The sequence below is a fragment of the Sporothrix schenckii genome (genome assembly GCF_000961545.1).
Source record: "Sporothrix schenckii 1099-18 chromosome Unknown Cont41, whole genome shotgun sequence".
Classification (NCBI taxonomy): Eukaryota; Fungi; Ascomycota; class Sordariomycetes; order Ophiostomatales; family Ophiostomataceae; genus Sporothrix; species Sporothrix schenckii.
Genome location: NW_015971142.1, coordinates 3,481,762 through 3,504,625, shown reverse-complemented (window position 1 = coordinate 3,504,625; position 22,864 = coordinate 3,481,762). Strand labels below are relative to the sequence as shown.

Below are 22,864 nucleotides of genomic sequence, written 5' to 3'. Positions count from 1 at the left end.
GAGACAAATAGGAAAATAGATAGCTGGGCAGAGCCTGTTGAACAGCCAACTGCCACTGTATATGATTCGTAAAAGGGGACCCTCCTGCGACCGGAGATGGGAGTATCTCCAGCTGTGAATGCAGCAAAGAACAGTGAAGAAATCAAAAAATATAAAGGTGCAACCGGCCCAAACATAGGCCTCCCGAAGGGTATCGAAATAGAAAAATGTGGTTTGAAACAGCTTGTTAAGAGTTTGCGTTGGTTTTGTTTTTCTGAAGAAGCGAAAAAAGGTGAAAAGGTGTAGCGGCGAGGGCAAAGGCGGCATATATGCTCTCGTGACCCTGACGACAAAGTACACGAGACATCACAGACGACGTAGGAAGCGGTCAATGGACAGGACGGACGCATGCGGCTAGACGAGCCGCACTCTCTCGGGAATGAAACGAACAGACGAAAGCCCACTTAGTTCCAGCCCAGGGAGTTCTCAGCAGCAACAGGGGCTGAGATAAACGCAGTGCGGCCCGAGTTGGTGTTGCTGCGGCCACTGCCATGGCTGTCACGGCCACCGGCAGCACCACCCGCCACAGCACCGTAGGTCGACGTGAAGTCGCGGCTCAGAAGAGCACCCCCCATCAGCGCCGGGCTACCCGTCTGGCGCATCTCAGATGGATCCGTCAGAGAGTTGCTGCGGCGGTGAATGGACTGCTTCTTGCGCTTGTACCGGCGGGCAATAATGAACATGGCACCGCCGTAGGCAGCAGAGACAAAGATGGCACCAACGGCAATACCGGCTGTAACACCACGCTGCGAGGCGGTCTGGTCACTGCTGTTGTTGTTGTTGCTGAACAGGTCACTGGAGCCCGCAGTGGTAGAAGCGGCCGAGCCACCACCGGTTCCGGAAGACGAGGAGTCAAGGGTCGAGCCGAGGAGAATGTCAATGGCCGGGTTGATCTCCTGCGACATGTTGTAGGCAAGCTGGTCCGGGTCGTTCCAGAGGGCCGCCGTGGGGATGTGCATGTCCATGCGGAGCTGCTCAACCAAAGAGGTAGGATACGTGCAGATGGCAAGCATCGTAACGTAACCCAGCTGGGCAGTGGTGTCGTACGGCACAAGACGCTGCACAACACTCTTGCTCTGGTCGAAGCCACCCTGGTACGCAAGGAGCTCGGGGAGGATCTTCAGGACCTGAGCAGCAGCCTTGGGCGTCACAGCGACGAACGCGTAGTTCAGACCGTAACCGAAACCAATCTGGATTTCAGTGGTGTCCTCAGGAGCCGGGTTGTTGCTTGTATCCGGAGTGATAGCCTTGGGCAGACCGGTCGGAAGACCAGTTGTCGTGGTAGGGGCAAGACCAGTAGCCACAACCGAGCTCTGAGTGGGTTGTACAATGATCGTCGAAGGCAGCCACGACGCCGTGTTGGCAGGGGCCGTCGTGGTGGAGGAAGTCGTACTGCCACTGGTCGGCAGGCTCACGGGCTTAGACGACTGACTCTGCGTCTCCGAAGCAGATGGGACGATGTCGGTCACATTAGCACTTGCAGTGTTATTAGGGGTCGTCGTCGGAAGGATCACAGAGCTGCCGGAGACACTAGATGTGGAGTGACCAGTAGCAGTCGCAGTAGCAGACGTCTCAGTGCTGTTAGGCGAAGGGGACACGATCGAGGCTGGCACGGACGAGGGCGGGAGCGAGGTCGCCGAGTGAGAGGCACTTGATGTCACAGGGGGAGGCGAGGTAATGTTGCTCGTCGGCGGGACAATGCCACTGATGATGGAAGAATGGGACGAGACCGGCGGGGCGGAAGATGAAACCGAGCCAGATGTGGCCGAAGTCAGGGGCGCACTGCTGCTAGTGGACGGGGCAACGGAGCCGGACGTGGCATTCGTCGTGGGTTCATGCGTCAGAGACGACAGGAACGACGACAGAATATCGGTTGTCTTGGAGGTGGTCTTGGCGGTGCCCGTTGCTGTGGCTGACGACGACACGCCAGTACCAGCGCCGGTGTGGCTAATGCCGCTCGACAGAGCGTCAGAGCTGCTCTTCGTCGAGCTACTCGTCGGCGTTGGCTTGGGGTGGAAGAGACTGCTGATAGCCGAGTCCAGCGACGACAAAGGATCCACCGGGGCCGAGGACGAGTCGGACGTCTTGGTTGTCTTGGTCGACTTAGTTGCTTTGGTCGTGCCTGTCGTCGCCGACGAAGAGCCAGACGACGTGTGGGGGAACACGACAATGCCGGACGAGCTGTCAGACTCGCTGCTGGAAGAGTCGGCCGAGGCCTTCGTCGGCTTCGTAGTCGTGCCAGTGGTCTTGGCGTTGGTCGCCTTGCCGGTCGACGGCGGCACGACAATGGTGCTGGTGGCTACAATGACTGTGGTCACACGGCTGTCAGACGAGGACGAGTCTCGTGCCTTGGAGCTGGTGGACGACCGTTTGCTGGTCGAGCTGAGTTTGTCGGAGCGGCTGATGGGCTGCGAGCTGGAGAAAATGTCGGACGAGGTCAGGCGTTTTGTCGTGCCCGTGCTGCTGCTGCTGGAGTCAGAGTCAGAGTCCGAGGACGGCTTGGGTAAGCCCGAGTCGATAATCGACTCCAGGATAGACGGTGCCAGGGTTGGTGGCGGCGGCGAGTGAGGGATGTGCTGTGTGCTCGTCGCGTTGACGAATGACCGCTTGACGTGGCGTGGGAAGTAGATCCGGGGCCGCTCCTCTTGCGCGCTGACGACCGAAGTGGCCGCCGCTAACGCGGCAACCAAAAACGAGCTGGTATGCATCGTTTCGGTTGTGACGAGCTGCCTCCTCTTTGCGATTCGCTAGTTGATGATTTCCTTCTTTTTTTCTGTGTTGCTGGCGAGATGTTCGAGTTGCGGTTGATCAAGCCGATGTCATAAGGGACATGTATTCGTGCGGTCTTTCCAAAAAAGCGAGCGGACGATCGAGTGATCCGAGATGAGAAAAACAAGAGGCTGAAAAGCGAAACGTCTTAATCTGGATTCAGGAACGCCATGCGCGGTGATTAGTTACCGTCCTCCCAGAAACATACTCGAGTTTAAAAAGCAAATGCGTCAAGATCTTGAAGTGTTTGTTGCGAAAGCGCTCGAAAGGCAAGCCATCAAGAGGAAAAGTTTGAAAGGAGATAAGAGCTCACAAATTGTCAGGGTAGGGTGATAAACGAATGTACTTGACAAGAAAATTGTGTTTCTGTCAACGAGTGTGGTCTAGAAAACAAGTGACGCTGGTCAGTGAACCTGTGGTCCCAAGGCGGCGAACGGCATAAACTGATCCCCAAATGATCGGCTGAACAGAAGATGGCACGGGAAAAAATCATGGTATAATGAAATGGCATGGGCGGAAGTTGGCCGGATTGGGGAGTGGCTTCTAGCAAATCCAACCGAAAGAGCAGGATATAGCAGAACAGGGCAGCGATAATACGTTCGCTCCCGCTTCCCAGCCATTTCTTGGGTATTTTCTTTCTGTTGGTTTTTTCTTGGGAGACCCGTCTTTCTACCTCGTTCTTCCTCCCCTCTCTTTGTCTGGCAACTCGTCGCCCCACAGGGTATATTGCAAAAATCTTGCGAACAAACAAACAAGAACTAGAGGACTTAAAGGGGGTGTCGTTTGCATCGTTGGGGCACGGAGGAGGGTGGGCGAAGAAAGTCACTATTGCCTTATAAAAGACAGAAGAGTCACGCTTGACTTACAGGATTATTTCGTTCTCAAAGACTATGCATACGAAGGCGAAAAGAAAACGCGACGTTTGCTTGCAATCAATGAAGAAGGAAAAAGATCGTGAAAGTGCGAGGATGGCACAGAAAAGAGCGACGGGTCGAGCAAGATAGTCGACGTGTGAAAAGAGCCAGAAAAGCAGCGAAAAAACGAGAGACGCAAACGATACGCTGAAAACCAAAATGAGAGAGCGTGGGTTGTTGGCAACTTGTTCGTTGATCGAAACTGGTTTTGCGAGTTTCGTCGAAGTGAGAATAGAATCCGGGTCCGCGATTGAAAAATGTCGATTTTGAAGATTGAAAAAGAGCGACACGCGTTCGGCGGTTGACCTCCGGAGGTTCCCAAGAAATAAAACGACGAAAATGCGAAAAGGAGTTTCGAGAGACTGTTTGAGAGAGCGACGGGGAGAGAAAGAGAAAGCACGACAGGGGAGGAGAGAGAAAAAGACACTGGAGGCTCCGAGACGGGTCGTAACAATTGTAGGCGAAGGAAAAAGGCCCAACGTCGTCGTAGGAGAGGTTTATTGTCGATGTCGAAATGTCGGCGATGAGGCGGCGAGAAGGGAGGCAGAAAAGAAAAGAGCGCAGAAAAGAAGAGAGGAAAAGGAGACAGAGAAAGGGTGACAGAGGGAAATGCAGAATCGGAAAACAGAAACAAAAGGAGGGTGAGCAGACCAAAGAGGAAAGGGGGTGTAACGAGAGGGAAGAGAAGGAACAAACCAGCGGAAGGGATGAAGAAGAAAGGACCAGGGCAGGACGAGGGAAAGAACGAAGATGGGAGGGGTGTGGGCATGGATAGCAGGGGACAGAGGAAATGGGGAGCACCCGCGTGCAGTAAGCTGGAATCGGTCTACAGTGCCTTGTGTTTGGTGTGGGTAAGGGCGAAGGCGTGGCGCGCCACGGAGCGTGGTGCGTGCGTGGTGCGTTCCCTCATTCAGGGAAGGGGAAGTTGGCCCTTCCAGGGGAAAAACAGAAGGAACATACCGAAGCGGGTCTAGCTCGATACAAGAGAATGAAAAAAGGAGGCAGGTGTGTGTTAAGTGGGCGTGGGTGTGGAGCAAGACTGGGCTTGCAGGGCAAGGGAAGGAAAGAGCGAGCCATGGCGTGGTGGTGCACAGTCAACAAAGGCACCTTAGAAGAGACGGACGGCAGGCACCCAGCACGCAGAGCCCATACTGGTGCTCCGTTATTCCATGCAAAAACAGCACAAAGCAAATGAGCACATCGCTACAAAGGTAGTTGTGCTGCGGTCAACATAGCAGACGTCCCAAGATTGGTAGCAGCAAGGGGAGGATGCACCTGCCTTCCAGGCCGTTAATTTCGATTTTTTTTTTCTTCTTTTTTGTTAAACGACGGCCTCTGTTTCGGTTTCTAGAATTTCTTCCTGTTTTTGCTTCTTGTCGCGTCTAGCTCAAATCAGCTCCATATTAACAACCAACAAAGGGTCCTCGAAAGGCATTGCGCATTTCGTTCCTCTTTACGTGCCAGTTGGCCTTTTGTTCTGTTCCTGGCCCTTTCTCGTTAGTGTGGAGTTAGCAAAACGGGAACGCGTTTGGCTGGCAAGATTAGCGCTGTTTGGTCCCGTTTCTGTCTTTCCCCAGGGCGCTAAAGCGCGGCTTCAGGTACAAGAACGAGGCAAAACGGAGTGGCGAGGCGCCCTAACTTCGTCAAATGAGATTGCCTCAGTAGCCACATTAGCTTGCACCGCACGGAGAATGCTGCACCTAGATGGGACACGCGGTGAATGCCCATTGCCGTCAGCACCGCCAAGGAAACTGCGAGGAAATGAGCCCTTCGACGAGTCGGAGATGCATTGCCATATCTTACCTCTGGGGAATGGTAATATGGCTTACGCGGAGTAAGTCGTACTCAACTCTAAGAACAAAGTCTACACATTGATCATGCGGCGGAGCACCTCAGACGTGAAAAAAAAAAAATCTTTAAAAACTCCCCACAGCAAACATCCACGGCGCCTCGAACAAAGAGGCGACGGAAATAAACTGAAGAAAGAGAAGCCTCGATGCTCCTCGATGGACACCTGCTTGTACAAGATACTTGTAGCCCGCCATCTCAGTACGCCACGTCATGCAGGCGAACGGTGTTGAGTACGGGTTCCTTCGTGACCAAGACCAAGTACTCTGGCAGGGGATGGAACAAAAAACTGGACAATGAAAACACGAAGAGTGGGGACCAAATAATTACAGGGGTATTACGGGGCGTCCTCCAGCCCATTTCAGCCAAATGGCCAATAGGGACGCGGAATGTGGGTCCTAACTCAGGCACGCCCTGTTCACCTCGCCTCCGATTATTGGTCCATCTGGAAGAGAGAGCGCCGTGCGTGCAAGGCACGGAAGCTCTGGGTTCAGTAACAGAGTGGTCAGCAAGTTGCCAGTCGCCCAGTCTCCAGCATGTCACACTCCGTGGCTTGAGGCTTCGTCGCCATACGAAGAGGAGCGTTGATGCAACCCTCTCTCGCTCTGCACGACTAAGTCGGAAGACCGCTGTAGCTTCTTTCAGCGCGCTGTTGGTTACGACGTAAGTACTCAGTATGCTCCTTCTGGCTCTGCGCCCATGAAATCGTTCTAATTTGCAGGGACCGGGAGCATCCCCTGCTAAGTCATGGCTCTTCTTTCCCGATCCGGAATGGATTGGTTTCATAACAAAAGCTGCTGGAGGGGAAGGAGGGAGAGCGCAGAGACATGGCAATTACCAACCAGGGCGGAGACCGCGAAATGTGAAAGCTTGGGTGTGGGCTGGCGATGGTAGGCAAAGACCTGGTCTAGGCCCGTGGATAGGCGTTTTTTGGCCGTTTTTGTGCTGTTTGCTCACTGAAGGAAGTGACCCTTGGAGCGATGATCCCCTTATCGGACAGGGGACAAGCGGCAGAGCATAAACACACACGTCGTATTACTACTTCGTAAGATACATACGATGCAATAATACGGTGTCGATTTGCACCAGGGGCGTGGCTCAACCAATGGCAATCGTCCTGGATGCACTGTGCATTTACTTTCGTTTCCTGTTCCTGCCCATGTTGCCAAGCATCGTCGAGAGTCAAAACGAAACAAACAGAGCCAGGAGAGAAGAGCCAAAGCAAGGGAAAGCCCATATGGAAGTACTCCGCAGACCGCTGCGCCGTGGTTCTTGGCGTCCTCTGATTTTGTTCCTTTTCGTGTTCCTTTCTGTGTTTTGCTAGCCGACCTGCATCCAACGAATGGCTACGCTTCCCATCTTCAATCGTCGGCCACCGGGTGTGTTGCACACTGCAATGAATGCATGGCATTGGGTGGCTGACTGGCTGACTGGTGTTTTACTTGTCTCGATATCAGTCGCGTATTCTAGATTTTGGTGTCGGATCTCTTTTTGCTCCCGCCCCGCCATCCCCAAGGCGGCCGCGTGCTTTCAGCATGTGGCATGTTGCACCGGAACGAAGAAATTCGTCGGGCATGAGGCAGGCTCGAGTACATTACTCCGTGTCCACCCTTTGGTATTACGGAGGATACGAGGTGCTTGCGAGCCTCCTGCGAGACTGCAGCAAAACCCATGTGGGATACCGATGGCACCTGTCTGCAATACGAGAAAGTCAGAAACGCTGCTAAGCCGCTTGGAGGAGGGCAAAATGCTGTTCAAACTTTTGCAGCCGAAGCCGCGAGGGAAAGCGTAGCAAAGCAGATAAAAACGGGCCAAAACGGTGCCCACGGAGTCTTTAGGAACTCTATTCCATTCCTTCAGCGCGTAGTATCAGCGTATCAGTCGTATTTTCTTACCTCGCGCCAGCCTTGTACTAACCTGCAAGGGATCGGCAGGCACCCGGTCCGTCGTTCTGGCCAGCGAGCTGCAGAAAAGAAATGGAACAAGCAGAAAGTAGGATACATTCAGGGCCAAAGGCTAGGACGGCACCAAAAGCGAGGGAATAAAGTAACATCGTGAACTTGAAAGTACGACATAAAGAGGCTCACAGTTTCCAGCCCACACTACGGAGTCCGTCTTAATGTGTACTCCGTACATGTACATGTAAGATATGCTGGCAAAGGACTCAACGTCGGGAAATAAGTCTCATCTGCCAAGGATTTCCCCAATCCGACGTTGGACTGTAGACAGCCCAAAAATATCAAAACTACGGGAGGGTTAAGGAGAGACTAGGGTAGGAATGGGGGTGAGAAATAAAAGCGACCATCCGCTGTGATGAGTGCTGTTTGCTTTTTGTTTTTAATTTCCTGTGCAGAAACGCACGGAAAAGCGAGAGGAGCGAGGCGTCAAGAAATTTGCAAAGCACACCTGTCAGCGCCAAAGGAACGCCGCCTTCAACATAGCGTCTACGTAAGTAATGCAAGTAAGATGCATGGCGGCCTTGTCTTGAGGCCAGTCATGTGCATACCCAGTAGAACACATCTCATGTGGCGTCCGGCATGCAAAACACGTTGAAGATCTACATATCTTAGAGGCATTTTTATTGAAACAAAGAGGGCCAAGTACGGAAGCACAAAGTTGAGGAATAAAAACATGGCTCGACCTGTCAAGGTTTGAAGGTTCTTCCCGTGGCCGAGGAGACGCCGTCAACGTGTCAACCAAGAAGGATAGAAAAACGACCGGCACACCACTCGGAAATCCGGATGAGGGACGAAGAGAAACGACAGTTGTCGTCACTCGAGACTTCCAACGGGAACAAGGAACAAATTAGTTTATGGAAATTCCAGTCGGAAAATACCTTGAGGAATGAATGTGCTCGTATCCACCCACGCAAACCTTCCGACTTTCGATGTGGCTTTGTTTCACGATTCAAAAAAGGGGAACCAATATGTCGGTCGCGGGGGATGGCCTTCGGTCGCCACGAAGGGGATAAAGAAGAAGAGCCGCTTTGGGGGGATGGCCAAATGGTAGAGACTTCTGGCACGTCGTCAACCTGCGTTAGAACGTATCGGCGCGCATAGGAGCCTTATTTGGCTTGTGCTTGTCCTTCCTTTTGAAATCTTCAAGGCTTTTCAGTTCTTTTTTGGCTGTTTTCTCCCTTTTTTCGTACTGTATTTTTTATTATTATTATTATTATTCTTCATTTGTATTCAACCCAAAGCCACAAATCTCATCACGCACGACGGCCAGTACTCGCCTCTTTTATCGTAGGTTGCACGGGACAAGGCACTCCATGACGCGGCTTGCATCTTCGATAGCCGACATCACGCTAGGTCAAGGCCACTTCATCGCTGCTTTGCCGGCCCGAGAAAAGAATGTGAAATGGTAGATAACACGAACGATTGGTTTGGAATGCGGTTGTGGTGCTTTTTGCGACGCCTTTCGATTTCCCGCCTCTGGCCTTTTCACCTCGCTGAATCTCCCTTCCAGGATCCCTTGCGTCCATGCCTCCTTGCAAATGTTGTCTTGTCACCAATCGCAAGCGTCCCGTGGACTTGAGACAACACATTAACCAACATACACATACACATGGTGCCAATGAAGGGATATGCTGCGGTTTTGAATTCATTCCTTTCTGCCGATACCCGGTGCGCCATACGGCGCACAAGTCGTGGTGTTGTAAAACATGTCTTTCCGGAGCGGTCTTTCCACAAGCAAGATGTGAGTGAGCAGAGCCATTTGGTGAGCTCCGTGACTCGGAATCCTCCCTGCATCGGAACAGTTGCGTGCCGCTGCCTCCCTTCGGTGCCCTCGTGATCCTTGGGGACTCTTTGGCCTGCCGTGTGGTGGTACAGGTATGTGATTTTGTGTGACTGTAAGAGCATGACTGTAAGAAATGTAAACGAGAGGCAGGGCAAACGGCCTTCCCGTCTTATCTATGTGTATGCCAGTTTCAAGTTTCAATGTCGGCTTTCCCACTGAGCCTTTTGTGTGTTCGTGTCCGATTCTTGGTTCGTCCTATCGCTGTCTCGTCCGGAGACAGAACGAGATATCTCATCTACAACCCGACGACAATCCCTTCTCGATTCTGACAAGAGGGTTAGTCTAGTGTTGTCTCACTTTGTCCTCTGGATAAGCCACAACATTCTATTTCTAGAGTACGTAACGTCGTGACTCTGCCTCTCTTTTTTTTATTTGTTTCCATCTGTCAGTGGCATACTCAGTGCACGTACATTTCAACAATGCGTGCCCGATCACCAAAGTTCGTGACAAGCTTCTGCCTCATTTCGCTTTATCCGTCTCTAAAAATTCTCTCATTAGCATGCCATGGCAGCCACGTACAAGGACCACTATCATGAAATAAAGAGGACCGTCGCGTCAGCCGTTAACGTGGATGCCAGGAATGCGGAGAGGGCCAAGTTCAACTCCGGTATGCCACATATGCCATTTACCTTTACCATTATGTTATGAACCGGGACGTCCGGAGTGTCCAAGTGGACAGCACAGAACGTATCGAACGCGTTTCCTAGTTTCATCCACATTGAGGGGGGAGGGATTGGATGGAGGACGACAACGCGAACAACAGCATACTCAGTACATGATGACAGGCCCCTTACCGAGTCCGGCACATGTGAGAAATGCGAGTGCTTATCGTCCTTCTGTTTGATGTTTGTTTCTCAAAACAATGGCGTGAAACGAAACGGCACGGGTGAGGTTGGAGGAAACGGGAGAGGGGAGAGAGAGGGAAGCCAGACCGAGCTACATCAGCATCGTGAATGGCTGACGATATGCCAGCCAGTATCCCGTGTGCTCCATGAATCGCACTGGGCGTGTGCTTCTGCAGCTGCTCGGCAGCGTACCTGTCGTCCCGTGGCTCTCTATGTGGGTGATGAACGTCATCTTGACAAGGTGCCATACGGGAGGCAGATGCACGGGTCCCCGTACATTTATCGTTATATACATCTCATATGGTTTTAACGACTGCATAGACGATGGTGTGCTTATTTGCGACAGTGCATATGGAAATTAAAGACAACCAAGATATCGAGACGAGGGAGACTGGCTGCAGTTTGAGCAGCAACGACCAAGTCGCAGTCGACTGGTTGGATGGGAAACATATATTAAAAGACGGCTCGAGCTTGGTCCCTACCACCTACAGCCGCTCAAATCTGGCAACCCTTTTTGTTCAATCTTGTCCATTTTTGGTCATTTGTGCTCTTTGTATTTGTCGTTCTGTCTTTTGCCTTGCCCTACCCGCCCGAGCGTAGCATTGAATAGATTGCAATACTTTACCCGTTATTGCTCCCTTGAAAATGCAACATACGGGACAGAAAAGGGACAGCACCAACGCAGAGTGACGAGATGTGCATACAGCAACCGTTTAATGGGTGCAATCTATACTGCGCTGGGTGTTTTGTACTGTTTAAGGGGGGATGTGCACAATACAAAGCTCAAATGAAGTTTACGCTCCCTCGAGATCCCTGATGGCATGTTTGACGATGCTGTCGAAAACACTAGTTGTCGTCCGCGATTGGATGCTGGGCCAATAGCACCAAAGGTGGTTATTGACTCGAGATAGGTGCAATTACTTTCCAGGATAACATTGGATACGCCAACACAATGAGAAGGCCAATGCGCAATGTTGGCGTTCGTCGTCGCTCAGATAATTGCAACGCCTAAGCCTCGTCGTAGACTAGGAGATTTTGTGTGGTGAAGATCACGGACATTCTTGAAACAAGCTTCGCGAGACGAGTATCGTGAAGCAGGACGGTCATGTCGTGCGTCGTTGAATTGTTTTTCACGTAGTTGGGAGAACGTAAAACTTGCGCTTATTTTTACCCGTGTGAACTTGAGGCGCAATATTGTGTGGGTAGAGTACTCCTGATGCTGGTTTAACGCGTTGAATATCATTTCGAGGTGAGGGTTGTTATGCATCTAGTGTTATGCAGTCTTTTAATGGTACAACAATCTTGTAAATCTTTGTTTTTAATTTTATTTTAATTCGCAAAGTTATTTTTTTACTATTATTTAACATCCGACTTTCGACCGTCAGTTCATGTTCACCCATACACACGTATATTTCCACTCAAAGAGGAACACATTAAAATGGACGCACAACAAGAGATTCCGAGAATATCATGAAAGCAAGGTCAGAGGAGAGTGAAATTGGCCAAGGTGGCGGTGTAGAGTGATATCAGAATAACATCAAATAAGCAACGAAAATTGAACACATTCCCTTTCCTGAATTCGCATGCTGTGCATTAATTCTGGCCAAGACGAGATCTTGGCATTGTGTAAGGAGACACACATGATTTTTATTCATCTGAGATGAGTCGTTCGTGGCGGCAAGGCGATAAAGAGATTTGTGTGACAAGGAGTCTCCCAGACACAGGAAAGAGTAAAACACTACTACGAATGGAAGAAGACAAACACGACGAAAGAAACGACGGGCTACGTCATCAACCCAGTATCTCTACTAACCGTCTGGACGAGACGTGGGCATCTACTTATTCTCATCACTCGCCATTATTTCAAGACTTCTGTCATAGACGGGAGCATGGTGCCCTTATTGGTGGTGCTATCGGGCCCCGATGAACCCTTGCACCATCTGGTCACCCTTGAGCTCATTTCGGCCCTTTCTGTCGTCCTTGTATCGCTTGAAAACAACGAGACAGGACAAGTTCGGATGATAGAGATTGCAAGAGTTAAAATCAATACAACAACGGAGACACGGAAAGCCCGGTTCCATGTGACACGAGATAGTCTAGTCCCTGCGACGGATGGTGACTTGCGGACTGGAGTCTCGCAAGGTCTCCGTTTATGTCAGCCTCCTCGTCTTTCTCACACCAGCTACCAATGCTCATATATGGACTGCTCGTGAGATGGTACGCGCTGGATACCGTGAACTATCTATGTTGTGCACCTCGATCTCTGTGTAAGGGGGCACCACATTAAAACTTATATACCAGTTACCGGTACTTGGGGTTGCTGTCCTAATAAGAGGAGATGACGTAGCAAATTGTATTGATTTGCGAATAATTTGTACTTAGGACTGGTTTATCTGGCAGATGGCTCTCAAGGACCAACGCAACTGTTGCGTTGTGTAGACAATGACGGCGGTTGCCACATGAGTATGAGATACTGCGTAATACAAGCATGCATATTCAAAAGCACAATTAGTGTCTTGGAGCTTGAGTGTTTGGTATATGGGATAGAAGCTCGGCCGGTAATATCATGGGAGGTTGCATGGCTTATGTCCAGTCTGTGTCTTTCCGGTATGCTCACCGACTGTTGTACAAGACACAGCCGTCCACTCACTCGGCCGTTCGAATGCCACGAGAGGAGCAGCTGTCTCTCCAGCTGGAAGACGGAGAACCACAGGTGCAACAAAAATAAAATAAATACACGACCCACGCGAGTCATACGAGATATCCTCCCGGAGTCGTTTTGTCCCCCTCGGTTTCATGTATCTGGGAGTTTCTTGTTTATGCGGGATGGCGAATGTTTCGCTCCCGCCTCAACTCACAACTCATCACCTTTCCGGCTGCCCCGAGCTGTCGACGATGACAGGAACCGCCTGCCCCGCTTACAATACCGTCCGTTCACTTTTCAGCGTCTCCTAGGATGTTTGACAGAAAAACCCTGGGCTTGATTGACGTACTGGTGTCCTGGACTGGCCTAGCAAGACCAGCTACTGGTTTAGCTGGAGACATAAAAGAGGCGACAACATACGAATTTGAGTGTGATGTACGTTATATTTTTATAGACTACCAATGATACCAAAGAATAACACAAAAACTGGTACAGGACATAAAGTAGTAAGAAGCGCCGTAGGTAGCAAACGGACAAACAGAAAGCGTAAACGACTGAACGAATGCATCACGTTCAAACACTCCTTCGTTCCCCAGCTGTTCCCTTTTGCAAGGTCTAACCGAACGTAGCAACTGTGATAGGAGACCAGAGAGGGATCCCAGAAAAGAAAAAGTAAGTGTTCGTAAACAAGCCCACCGACAAGATGAGATGCCAAAGTGCCTTGAGACAGGGACATGAGCGACGCATAAGGACGAGGTGGGACCACAGAGCATTTTGCCCGTGAGATGTGACACTGAAATTACTCATGTGTATGTGCTGTTTTTATGTTAATTCACTGCGATATTTCTGGCAAGCAGAATCTCGATGACCCTCCTCGGCGAGATCTGCAACCTCTCCGTCTCCTGCCCAGCTCCTTCGCTGCGGGACGATAAACCGTTACGCGCGCTTATGTCGAGAGCAAACATTGTCCTGGCAAATCGAAACGAAGCATACAGACTTGATGTCACAACCGAAGAGCGAAACGTTAGCGAGCAGTCAAGGCAAGGGGATGTGGAGTTTGTGACAATGAAGAGTTGGTTGCCCGTGGCCAATTCGGTTATGCAATATGCACACTCAGCCTCGTACTCCACAAGCTGAGAAGAAGCCATACGACTGGGACAGCGAATAGGGGCTCATCCAGGCCTTCCAAGTGGTCAATAGTGGCACTGGCGGTGAGAGGCCACACTCGCATGCGGCAACGGCATGTGCAGACGTGCAAGAAAATCGGAAAGAAAGAAATAAAATGAAAGAAGAAAACATAACGACAAGGGCAACAATAGCAACCGAGCGGACTCACCTACCGGCCGAGCTTCTGAGACCCCGACAGGCCCGCGTTAGAATTTTCTGGGGCCGTGACTCGAAAGCTGGTCCAGACTTGTACGTACGTTGTCCTGTCATGAACTTTTCAATGGCTTGTCCTGGATCTGTCAGATTCACTGTAATACCGCCTATCTGGTCTCGGCTCGCATCTTTGTGTTCTTGTATGTCGTATGTCGTGGTTAAAATGAGGGCGATTTTTCGGACGGACCCCCGGCAGGTTCACGGTGCACAGATCTGAGTCTGCGCTCTGTCTTTGTCGACATGCATTTATTTGTCCCACGATGGCCATCGGCTGGGACACGCACGTATCGAGGCCATGCAGGAAGCAGGGAGAGACAGAGGGTGACGAAGGACGATCAAAGAGCCACGGATGAGTATGGAAGAGAATGGCCTTGGAATAGATAACCCAGAAACGGCCAGAAACCCGCGAATATACGAGATGAGAAAGCAATAAAAATACTCCAAAAATACACAAAATAACCGCAACATCAAGCAACACGCAGGAGCCAAACAGAATGGTCATTGCCAAGCTGCCTCTATTCCCGTAGTCCATGCCCAGCGTAAACGGATCGTTGCTTCACGTGATACGTTCACGGCCGCGATACAGGACACCGAATCGTGGCCTAGAGTCGTTTGTACCGCTGCCATGTTCGTGTTGTTTGGGTTTGAAAATTCACTTGAGAATTGACGTCGGTAGAAAACGGCTTACATAATACGAGTAACGTGCGAGGTAGTGCGGCTTGCGAAACCGCCGCGTGTGTTCCCCTCCCCCGCCATCACATCATACCTGCTCCACCCGTCTCAGGCCTTGTAAAGCTCGGTGTTTCTGGCGATTGGATTGACGAGAACGAGGAACAGGAAGAACAAAGCTCGGAAAGAGCCTCCCGGCTGGACTACGGGCGTCCTCTCGTCTCGGTCTTTCTCTTTCGGCGGTGTTTGATGCCGCTCATCGACACCATTCTGTAATACATCGCTCATTTGCCCGTTTGTTCTTGCTGTTTGCTTGTGCCTTGCCTGTCCCTGAAGGTGCGTTCGCGCCCCCATTGGGAAGGCCCCACCACATGGAAGGTCCCTTTCTTCCTGCCAGTCTCCTGAGCTCCGCAGTCACCAATCATCAAGTGTTTTCTCTCGTCGTTTTCTGTCGTCTTCTTATGTCCCGCTCTGCTTTCAACTTTTCCAGAGCTTCTGCATAGTTTCTGTTTCTTCGTTGTCTACCGCCGATTCCGTTCGTTCTTCATGTCTCAGTCGCCAACCCATATATCACCGTACATGTACATCCGTCCTGAACCAGGTTTCTTGCAAGCTGGAGAGGATACAGGATACATCGCCTCGTAGGTGCCATTTGTGACATTTGTTGTAGACATGTACCGCTTTCATGGCAGGAGCTCCTCTGCATTGGTATCCACTTCTCACTGCGCCTGTCCTCGGTTACGTACCCTGTACAAGCCAAGCAACATAGTATCTTGCACTGTTCGTACGCATGGATCGACCTTCCCCCTGTAGTTCATACCTTCCGCGCCTTCGGTGTCTGCACGGCAGTAGTACCTTCCTGTTCATCTTGTACCTGCACCTCCTTCCCTCTGTAACTGCTTTGCTTCTCTTGCCGCCTTTGCTTTCCCACTTTCCCATCTCTCCTGTCGCTCCTCCCTTGGCCAGCCGGCCGCCCGTCCTTCGCCGTGTTTTGTCAATAAATACGCCGTCCGCCCCCCTCCGCCCCTCCCCTCTCACCAGAGCTAGTCCTCTTATTTCCTCTCTTCAACACCAACGCAGAACAAGTCCTAAGCTTCCCGCACCTTAGCCTCCACGCCAGAAAATAACGTTTTTTGCTCTTTGTAAGTCTCCCGATAGCTTGGGTGCTGCTCTTGTTGAGACTGCCTGCCGGTGCTCTTTTGTGTGTCCTGTTCCACCCCTCCGCCACCGTCAACCGTCGTCCCGAGCGCCCCGACTAAGCTCCTTTCCCCCATTTCCATGCCCAGCGTACCGCCCCTCTTATAAAATGCAGAGCTTTCCTCATCATCTTCTCCACCCCGAGTTTCCCTCTTCTCCCTGCTTCTCTGCTTTTCCCCTCGTCTCTCAATGGCACCTCTTCGACTAGCTCGTACCTTTACCGCCCTGACAGCTCCAGCTAACCAAAGCTTCCTCTCCCGTCGCAACACCAGCTTCTTCCACTCTACCGCTTTCAACATGGGTGTCACCAAGACCACGCACCAGGAGGGCACTGGCGCCACCCCCAAGGTTGGCGACCGTGTTACTATTGAGTACACCGGCTACCTCAAGGACACCTCCAAGCCCGACAACAAGGGCAACAAGTACGTGAATCCTGATTACGCCAGTGCTAGCTTGCTGGTCAAGCTACTTTTTATTTCTTATTTCTTCTTTTTATTGTTTATGCCCTCCGTGCTAACCAGATTCTCAACAGGTTCGACAGCTCCGTCGGCCGTGGTGACTTTGTCACCGCCATCGGTGTCGGCCAAGTCATCAAGGGCTGGGACGAGGGTGTCGTCAAGATGAAGGTTGGCGAGAAGGCCACCCTGGACATCACCAGCGACTACGGCTACGGTGCTCGGTAAGACGCTCAAAATCTCCCCAAACAACCAGTTCAACGAGCTCTCTCGCTTTCTGTTGTTCTCGATACTAACGAAACTGTCATAGTGGCTTCCCTGGCCACATCCCGGCCAACTCTGACCTCATCTTGTATGTCCCACCCGCCCTTCCAACCTGCGTTTAACCTCCTGCACTTGCTATTGGTAGTCAACAATTGGACTAACACCCTTTGCAGCGACGTCCTCCTGAAGAAGATCAACTAAGCGAACGTGTCAGATCAATCCGACAGGGCTAACAGACAATAAAATAAGACAAAAACACAAAAAAATAGTGTCTCACATAAAAAATTTTACACCCCGGAGAACCGAAATGGTTGCTTAGACGGGGGAGACGGGGAACGAGGCGGTAGAATACCGACCATCTGTTCCATGGGTTATGTTTCTGAATTTGATAGGACTCGCCATATGCGCGACTGTCAAGTCCGGATGTTGAAATGGCCGCCAATAAATGGCGTTGCCCCAATACCAAAGTGTTTGCCCTTGAATTCCTGCAAAGTGACGCAATTCACGTGATATCGTGTCGCAGAGAACTCTCCACTCGTTGCATCACCTCTGCTTTCTTGAGCTTTGGTCGCTAATCTGCCTTGGAGCGTATTATCTGCCTGCACGTCTTCCCGCCAGCCTGTGGTTTCCCGCTTGCTTTCTGCTGCAGAATGGGACCTAAAGGTCCTTTGTTCCGCTCTTTGTGTCGACACGTCGCAACGAAGAACGGAGTAGAACATTGTAGTATTCTAGGCAGAAAGTGGGGCAAACGGAAGGCAACAAAGGCCCGCCTTGCCCACTAAGCAGGCCGGCCAGGCCTCCCGGTCAACTACAGCAGCCTCAACACCTGTACTTCGTAGAATGCCCAATGCCTGACCTGGTTGCCGCGATGGAAACAGGAGGAAACTGCGAAACAGCGGGGCTGCCTTCACAGGCGAGGGCTGGCTGGGTGGGGCAACACTGTGTCGTTGCTCTTTCCTCTGTTTTGTGAGGCGTTCTGCCAATCTAGGACACCCATTGGCTCTGTATCTCGGCGTTATGGTACGAGAGCCAGGACGATCTCGGTGCTATGACCCAACATTGTCTGGAGGACTGTCTGCTACAGAAGTTGGCAGCTGCCAGGTGGCCATCTTCAACGTTTCTTGAGGCCTCAGCCACGTCTTGCCGGTGGACGAATTCTTTTATTTTGTCTTCCGTGCCCACGGTGCCTTCCCGGCGTAATCATTGTCCCAGGTCATGCCTTCCCTCGAAGAGTTGTTTCGCATTGACAAGGAAAGAGCTGCTGGTCAGCCTGTTCACTCGAGTGAGTCGCAGGGCGTAATAGAGTTATTTTGGTCCAGGCAGAGCGGGCAGGCGACTTTTCTTAGAAATCGGTCAGATGAATAATGGGAGGAAAGAGGCCATAAGAGCAACAGAGTTCGCCCTCCTTCCCCTTCGCTTCCGAAAAACCTTTTACCTGTCAACTCCAATTTCATTCCAGCATCCGTCATTCACATCGTCTTTACGAACAACCAAACGTGTCCATTGTCAATTCCAGAAGCTCCCACCGCTGCCAACGCGCTCTAGGCCGGCCACAGACCCCGCACAAAGCTCGACACGTCTGTCCAAACGACCGACGTTTCTGTTCTGAGTGGGGTTTGAACGCTCTCTCTGTCATTCTCTCCCTCTTCTTCCTCGTCACCGTTCAGGACAATCCTCTTCACCCTCCGCTCCTGTCCCACCACACTTTCTTTTCCCACGTTTCCGTTCCATTCTACATCTCATACCTGCCCCGCCAGGTAGAGACCTCCTACCCGAAGCTTTCAAACTGGGGAAGCGAACCCTCTCATCCGGCAGCTTGCCCGATTCGTCTAGAGTCAAAATGACTGTATGTTCCTGTTCACCTCAGCCGACGCCGTCCTATCCTCACCGCTTGTGGGTGCCTTAGCTAACCCGTCTGCGTGCTCTCTTGTAGGACCAGAAGCTGCCCGAAGTCGACCTTGTCACCAGAATGCAGGTCGACGAGTCCGTCGTCGGTAGCACCGAGATCGATGAGTCACTCTACAGTCGCCAGCTCTATGTGCTGGGCCATGAGGCCATGAGGCGCATGGGCTCGTCGAATGTGCTGATTGCCGGCCTCAAGGGTCTTGGTGTTGAGATTGCAAAGAACATTGCCCTGGCCGGCGTCAAGAGCCTCACCCTCTACGACCCCGCCCCGGTGGCCATTGCCGACCTCTCTTCCCAGTTCTTCCTCCATGTCGACGACATCGGTAAGCCGCGCGACCAAGTAACAGCCCCCCGGGTCGCCGAGCTCAACGCCTATACCCCCGTCCGCATTCATGAGTCCGCTAGCCTCGTAGACAACCTCTCTCAGTTCGACAAGTACCAGGTCGTGGTCCTGACAAACACCCCGCTCAACGTCCAGCTCGCCGTGGCCGACTACTGCCACGAGAAGGGTATTTACGTCATTGTTGCGGACACTTTCGGCCTGTTCGGCTCCTTGTTCTGCGACTTTGGCGACAAGTTTACTGTCATCGACTCCACCGGCGAGAACCCGCTGAACGGTATCGTCGCTGGCATTGACGAAGAGGGCCTGGTGTCCGCTCTGGACGAGACCCGGCACGGCCTCGAGGACGGCGACTATGTTACCTTCACCGAAGTGGAGGGCATGGAGGCCCTGAACGGCAGTGAGCCGAGAAAGGTTACCGTCAAGGGTCCCTACACCTTCTCGATCGGCGACGTCTCCGGCCTCGGCCAGTACAAGCGGGGCGGCCTGTACCAGCAGGTCAAGATGCCCAAGTTCCTCGACTTCAAGAAGCTCTCTGTTGCCCTCAAGGAGCCCGAGTTTGTCGTGTCTGATTTTGCCAAGTTCGACCGTCCTCAGCAGCTGCACATTGGTTTCCAGGCGCTGCACGCCTTTGCCCAGACGCACAACCGTCTACCGCGCCCCCAGAATACGGAGGATGCCACGGTCCTGGTGGCCTCGGCCCGCGCATTCGCTAAGACGGAGGGCATCGACGTGGAAATTGACGACAAGCTCCTGACCGAACTCAGTTACCAGGCCACGGGTGATTTGAACCCGATGGCGGCGTTCTTTGGTGGTATTGTTGCCCAGGAGATCCTCAAGGCTGTGTCGGGGAAGTTCAACCCCGTGGTGCAGTGGTTCTACTTTGACTCGCTCGAGTCGCTCCCCGAAAAGTTTGAGCGCTCCGAAGAGCTGTGCAAGCCCATTGGCTCGCGCTATGATGGTCAGATCGCCGTCTTCGGTACCAAGTACCAGGAGCACCTCTCCAACGTCAAACAGTTCCTGGTCGGTGCCGGTGCCATTGGCTGCGAGATGCTGAAAAACTGGGCGATGATTGGTCTTGGATCTGGCCCCAAGGGCAAGATTTTTGTCACAGACATGGACTCCATCGAGAAGAGCAACCTTAACCGCCAGTTCCTGTTCCGCCCCAAGGACGTTGGCCAAATGAAGAGCGACTCGGCCGCCAAGGCAGTGCAGGCCATGAACCCCGATCTTGTCGGCCACATCGATTGTCGGCGCGAACGCGTCAGCAACGAGACCGAGCACATTTTCAACGAGGAGTTCTGGGAGGCCCTGGATGGTGTCACGAACGCCCTGGACAATGTGGAGGCCCGTACATACGTTGACCGCCGCTGTGTGTTCTTCCACAAGCCGCTTGTTGAGAGTGGTACCCTGGGTACGAAGGGCAACACGCAGGTGGTCCTGCCGCTCCTGACGGAGTCGTACTCCTCGTCGCAGGATCCTCCTGAGCAGTCGTTCCCCATGTGCACGCTGCGGAGTTTCCCCAACAAGATTGAGCACACCATTGCGTGGGCCCGGGAACTGTTCGACACCAACTTTGTCAAGTCTGCTGAGACTGTCAACCTGTACCTGACGCAGCCCAACTTTATCGAGACGTCGCTGAAGCAGGCCGGCAACGAGATTGCAACGCTGGAGACGCTGCGCGACTACCTGAAGAACGAGCGGGCGCTGACCTTTGAGGACTGCGTTAGCTGGGCGCGCATGCTCTTCGAGAAGCAGTACAACAACGCCATCCAACAGCTTCTGTACAACTTTCCCAAGGACTCCGTGACGTCGTCGGGCACCCCATTCTGGTCGGGCCCCAAGCGCGCTCCGGATCCGGTCAAGTTTGACGCGACGAATCCGACACACTTCTCGTTCCTGGTGTCGGCAACGAACCTGCATGCGTTCAACTACAACATCAACGTCCAGGGCAAGGACAAGAGCGAGTACTTGGCGGCTCTTGAGAACGTGATTGTGCCTGACTTCTCGCCCGACCCGGGCGTCAAGGTTCAGGTGGACGACAAGGAACCCGTAAGTTCACTGGATTATGACGCGGCACGGCACAGTCTCCGCACACGTCCCCTCTGCAAACAATACTAACCTCCGAAACCCACAGGATCCCAACGCCGGATCGAGCTCCTTTAACGACGAAAACGAAGTCAGCGACCTGATCAAAACGATCCCGACGCCTAGCTCGATGGCCGGCTTCAAACTGACGCCGGTGGAATTCGAGAAGGACGACGACACCAACTTCCACATCGACTTCATAACTGCTGCGAGCAACCTGCGCGCCGAAAACTACAAGATCGAGACAGCCGATCGGCACAAGACCAAGTTCATTGCCGGCAAGATTATACCCGCCATTGCGACCACGACGGCGTTGGTGACGGGCCTGGTCGTGCTGGAGCTGTACAAGATCGTCGACGGCAAGACGGACATTGAGAAGTACAAGAACGGCTTTATCAACCTGGCTCTGCCGTTCTTTGGCTTCAGCGAGCCGATTGCTAGCCCCAAGGTCGAGTACCAGGGACCCAACGGCAAGGTGTCGCTGGACAAGATTTGGGACCGGTTCGAGGTGCCGGACTTTACGCTGCGGGAGCTAATCGACGACTTCTCGAGCCGTGGCCTGACGATTTCGATGCTGAGCTCGGGCGTCAGCCTGCTGTACGCATCCTTCTTCCCGCCCAGCAAGCTCCAGGACAGATACAGCCTGAAGCTGAGCAAGCTGGTGGAGACAATCTCGCGGAAGCCGATTCCGGAGCACCAGAAGGAGGTCATCTTTGAGGTTGTGGTCGAGGACCTGAACGAAGAGGATGTTGAGGTCCCGTACATCAAGGTCAAGGTCCGGTAAAGAAACAGGACGGGAAACAACAGAGGATTGGCTGGGACGATTAGATTAGAGACTGCTTGTACTTTGCAACATCTTGGGGTGGTGTATTACCGGATTCACGGCATGATTGCGTGCCCTTTCATTTCTATTCCATTCATTATTCTGCTTGCGAGGCTGCTTTCCATTCCTGACGTGTCGCTTGCTCTCGGGGCTTTTCTCGAACGATTTTCTCCTTCTCTTCTATATTTTTCTTCTTATTTCTGTATTTCCTCTCCTCTTTCAAAATTATACGAGACCTGCAGAAACTATATTGTGCTCGGCCGAACACTCGAACTAGGGAAATGATCCAGCCACTCATAAGCCTAGTGAACGCCGCCTGACACGGTTATAAGATAGAACCGCACCAGCCAAGCATGCATTGACAAGCTGTTTGACTTTGGAAATAAAATACATTGTTAGTAATACAGTTGCATGATGTATATCTGTGAGACGGTAATCATGTGTCCAGCAGTTGGCCGTTTTGTCAGTGGCAGGACAACAGTGATTTGCAGGGCCAAGCCCGAAGACTTGCAGCGTAATCCAGGTCGTAATTACAGCGTGTGTGTTGGCTGCGAACTGCGGGGTTTCTGCTGCCAAATTAATAAGTGGCCATTTACGTCACGCTTTGTCAAGCTCCCAGTTGACAATGGCACTTGTTTTGTAAAGCTTTCCAATCAAGAAAAGGACTAGAAGCAGCCCCAGAGGCCCAGAGCCCCTCCAAAGCCGACACTATCAAAACTAGCGCGGTTTTGTTTCTTTGCCTCATGTAAGGATGAGAAAGCATGCGGAAAGGAAAGGTAATTAATGGCTTCCCGATCGTAGCTGCTCCGACTGCATCAGTACTACCTTTGTAGCTGCGAAGGGGGTTTCGCCAGCATAAAACGGGCAACTACACTGGCCGCGA

At 52.2% G+C, this 22,864-nt stretch overlaps 5 protein-coding genes across 5 annotated transcripts; 4 read left to right on the top strand and 1 right to left on the bottom strand.

Moving 5' to 3' along the window:
* Nucleotides 1–443: 443 nt before the first annotated feature.
* On the bottom strand, nt 444–2,747 carry SPSK_07127 (mucin family signaling protein; the record flags this gene model as incomplete). The annotated part of the gene is made up of 1 exon (XM_016733795.1): nt 444–2,747. The coding sequence occupies one exon, from the start codon at nt 2,745–2,747 to the stop codon at nt 444–446; it is 2,304 nt and encodes a 767-aa protein (XP_016591442.1).
* Nucleotides 2,748–4,236: 1,489 nt separating this feature from the next.
* Nucleotides 4,237–4,497, top strand: SPSK_10826 (uncharacterized protein; the record flags this gene model as incomplete). Its single annotated transcript, XM_016737092.1, has 1 exon — nt 4,237–4,497. One exon carries the CDS (start codon nt 4,237–4,239, stop codon nt 4,495–4,497), a length of 261 nt encoding a protein of 86 aa, XP_016591441.1.
* A 9,227-nt stretch (nt 4,498–13,724) lies between these two features.
* SPSK_10821 (uncharacterized protein) lies at nt 13,725–13,997 on the top strand (the record flags this gene model as incomplete). Its single annotated transcript, XM_016737088.1, has 1 exon — nt 13,725–13,997. One exon carries the CDS (start codon nt 13,725–13,727, stop codon nt 13,995–13,997), a length of 273 nt encoding a protein of 90 aa, XP_016591440.1.
* A 2,298-nt stretch (nt 13,998–16,295) lies between these two features.
* Nucleotides 16,296–17,026, top strand: SPSK_07939 (FK506-binding protein 1; the record flags this gene model as incomplete). The annotated part of the gene is made up of 4 exons (XM_016734592.1): nt 16,296–16,528; nt 16,639–16,785; nt 16,872–16,913; nt 16,999–17,026. 4 exons carry the CDS (start codon nt 16,296–16,298, stop codon nt 17,024–17,026), a joined length of 450 nt encoding a protein of 149 aa, XP_016591439.1.
* A 1,639-nt stretch (nt 17,027–18,665) lies between these two features.
* Nucleotides 18,666–21,942, top strand: SPSK_06942 (ubiquitin-activating enzyme E1; the record flags this gene model as incomplete). Its single annotated transcript, XM_016733612.1, has 3 exons — nt 18,666–18,671; nt 18,759–21,122; nt 21,208–21,942. The coding sequence occupies 3 exons, from the start codon at nt 18,666–18,668 to the stop codon at nt 21,940–21,942; spliced, it is 3,105 nt and encodes a 1,034-aa protein (XP_016591438.1).
* Between the last annotated feature and the right edge of the window lie 922 nt (nt 21,943–22,864).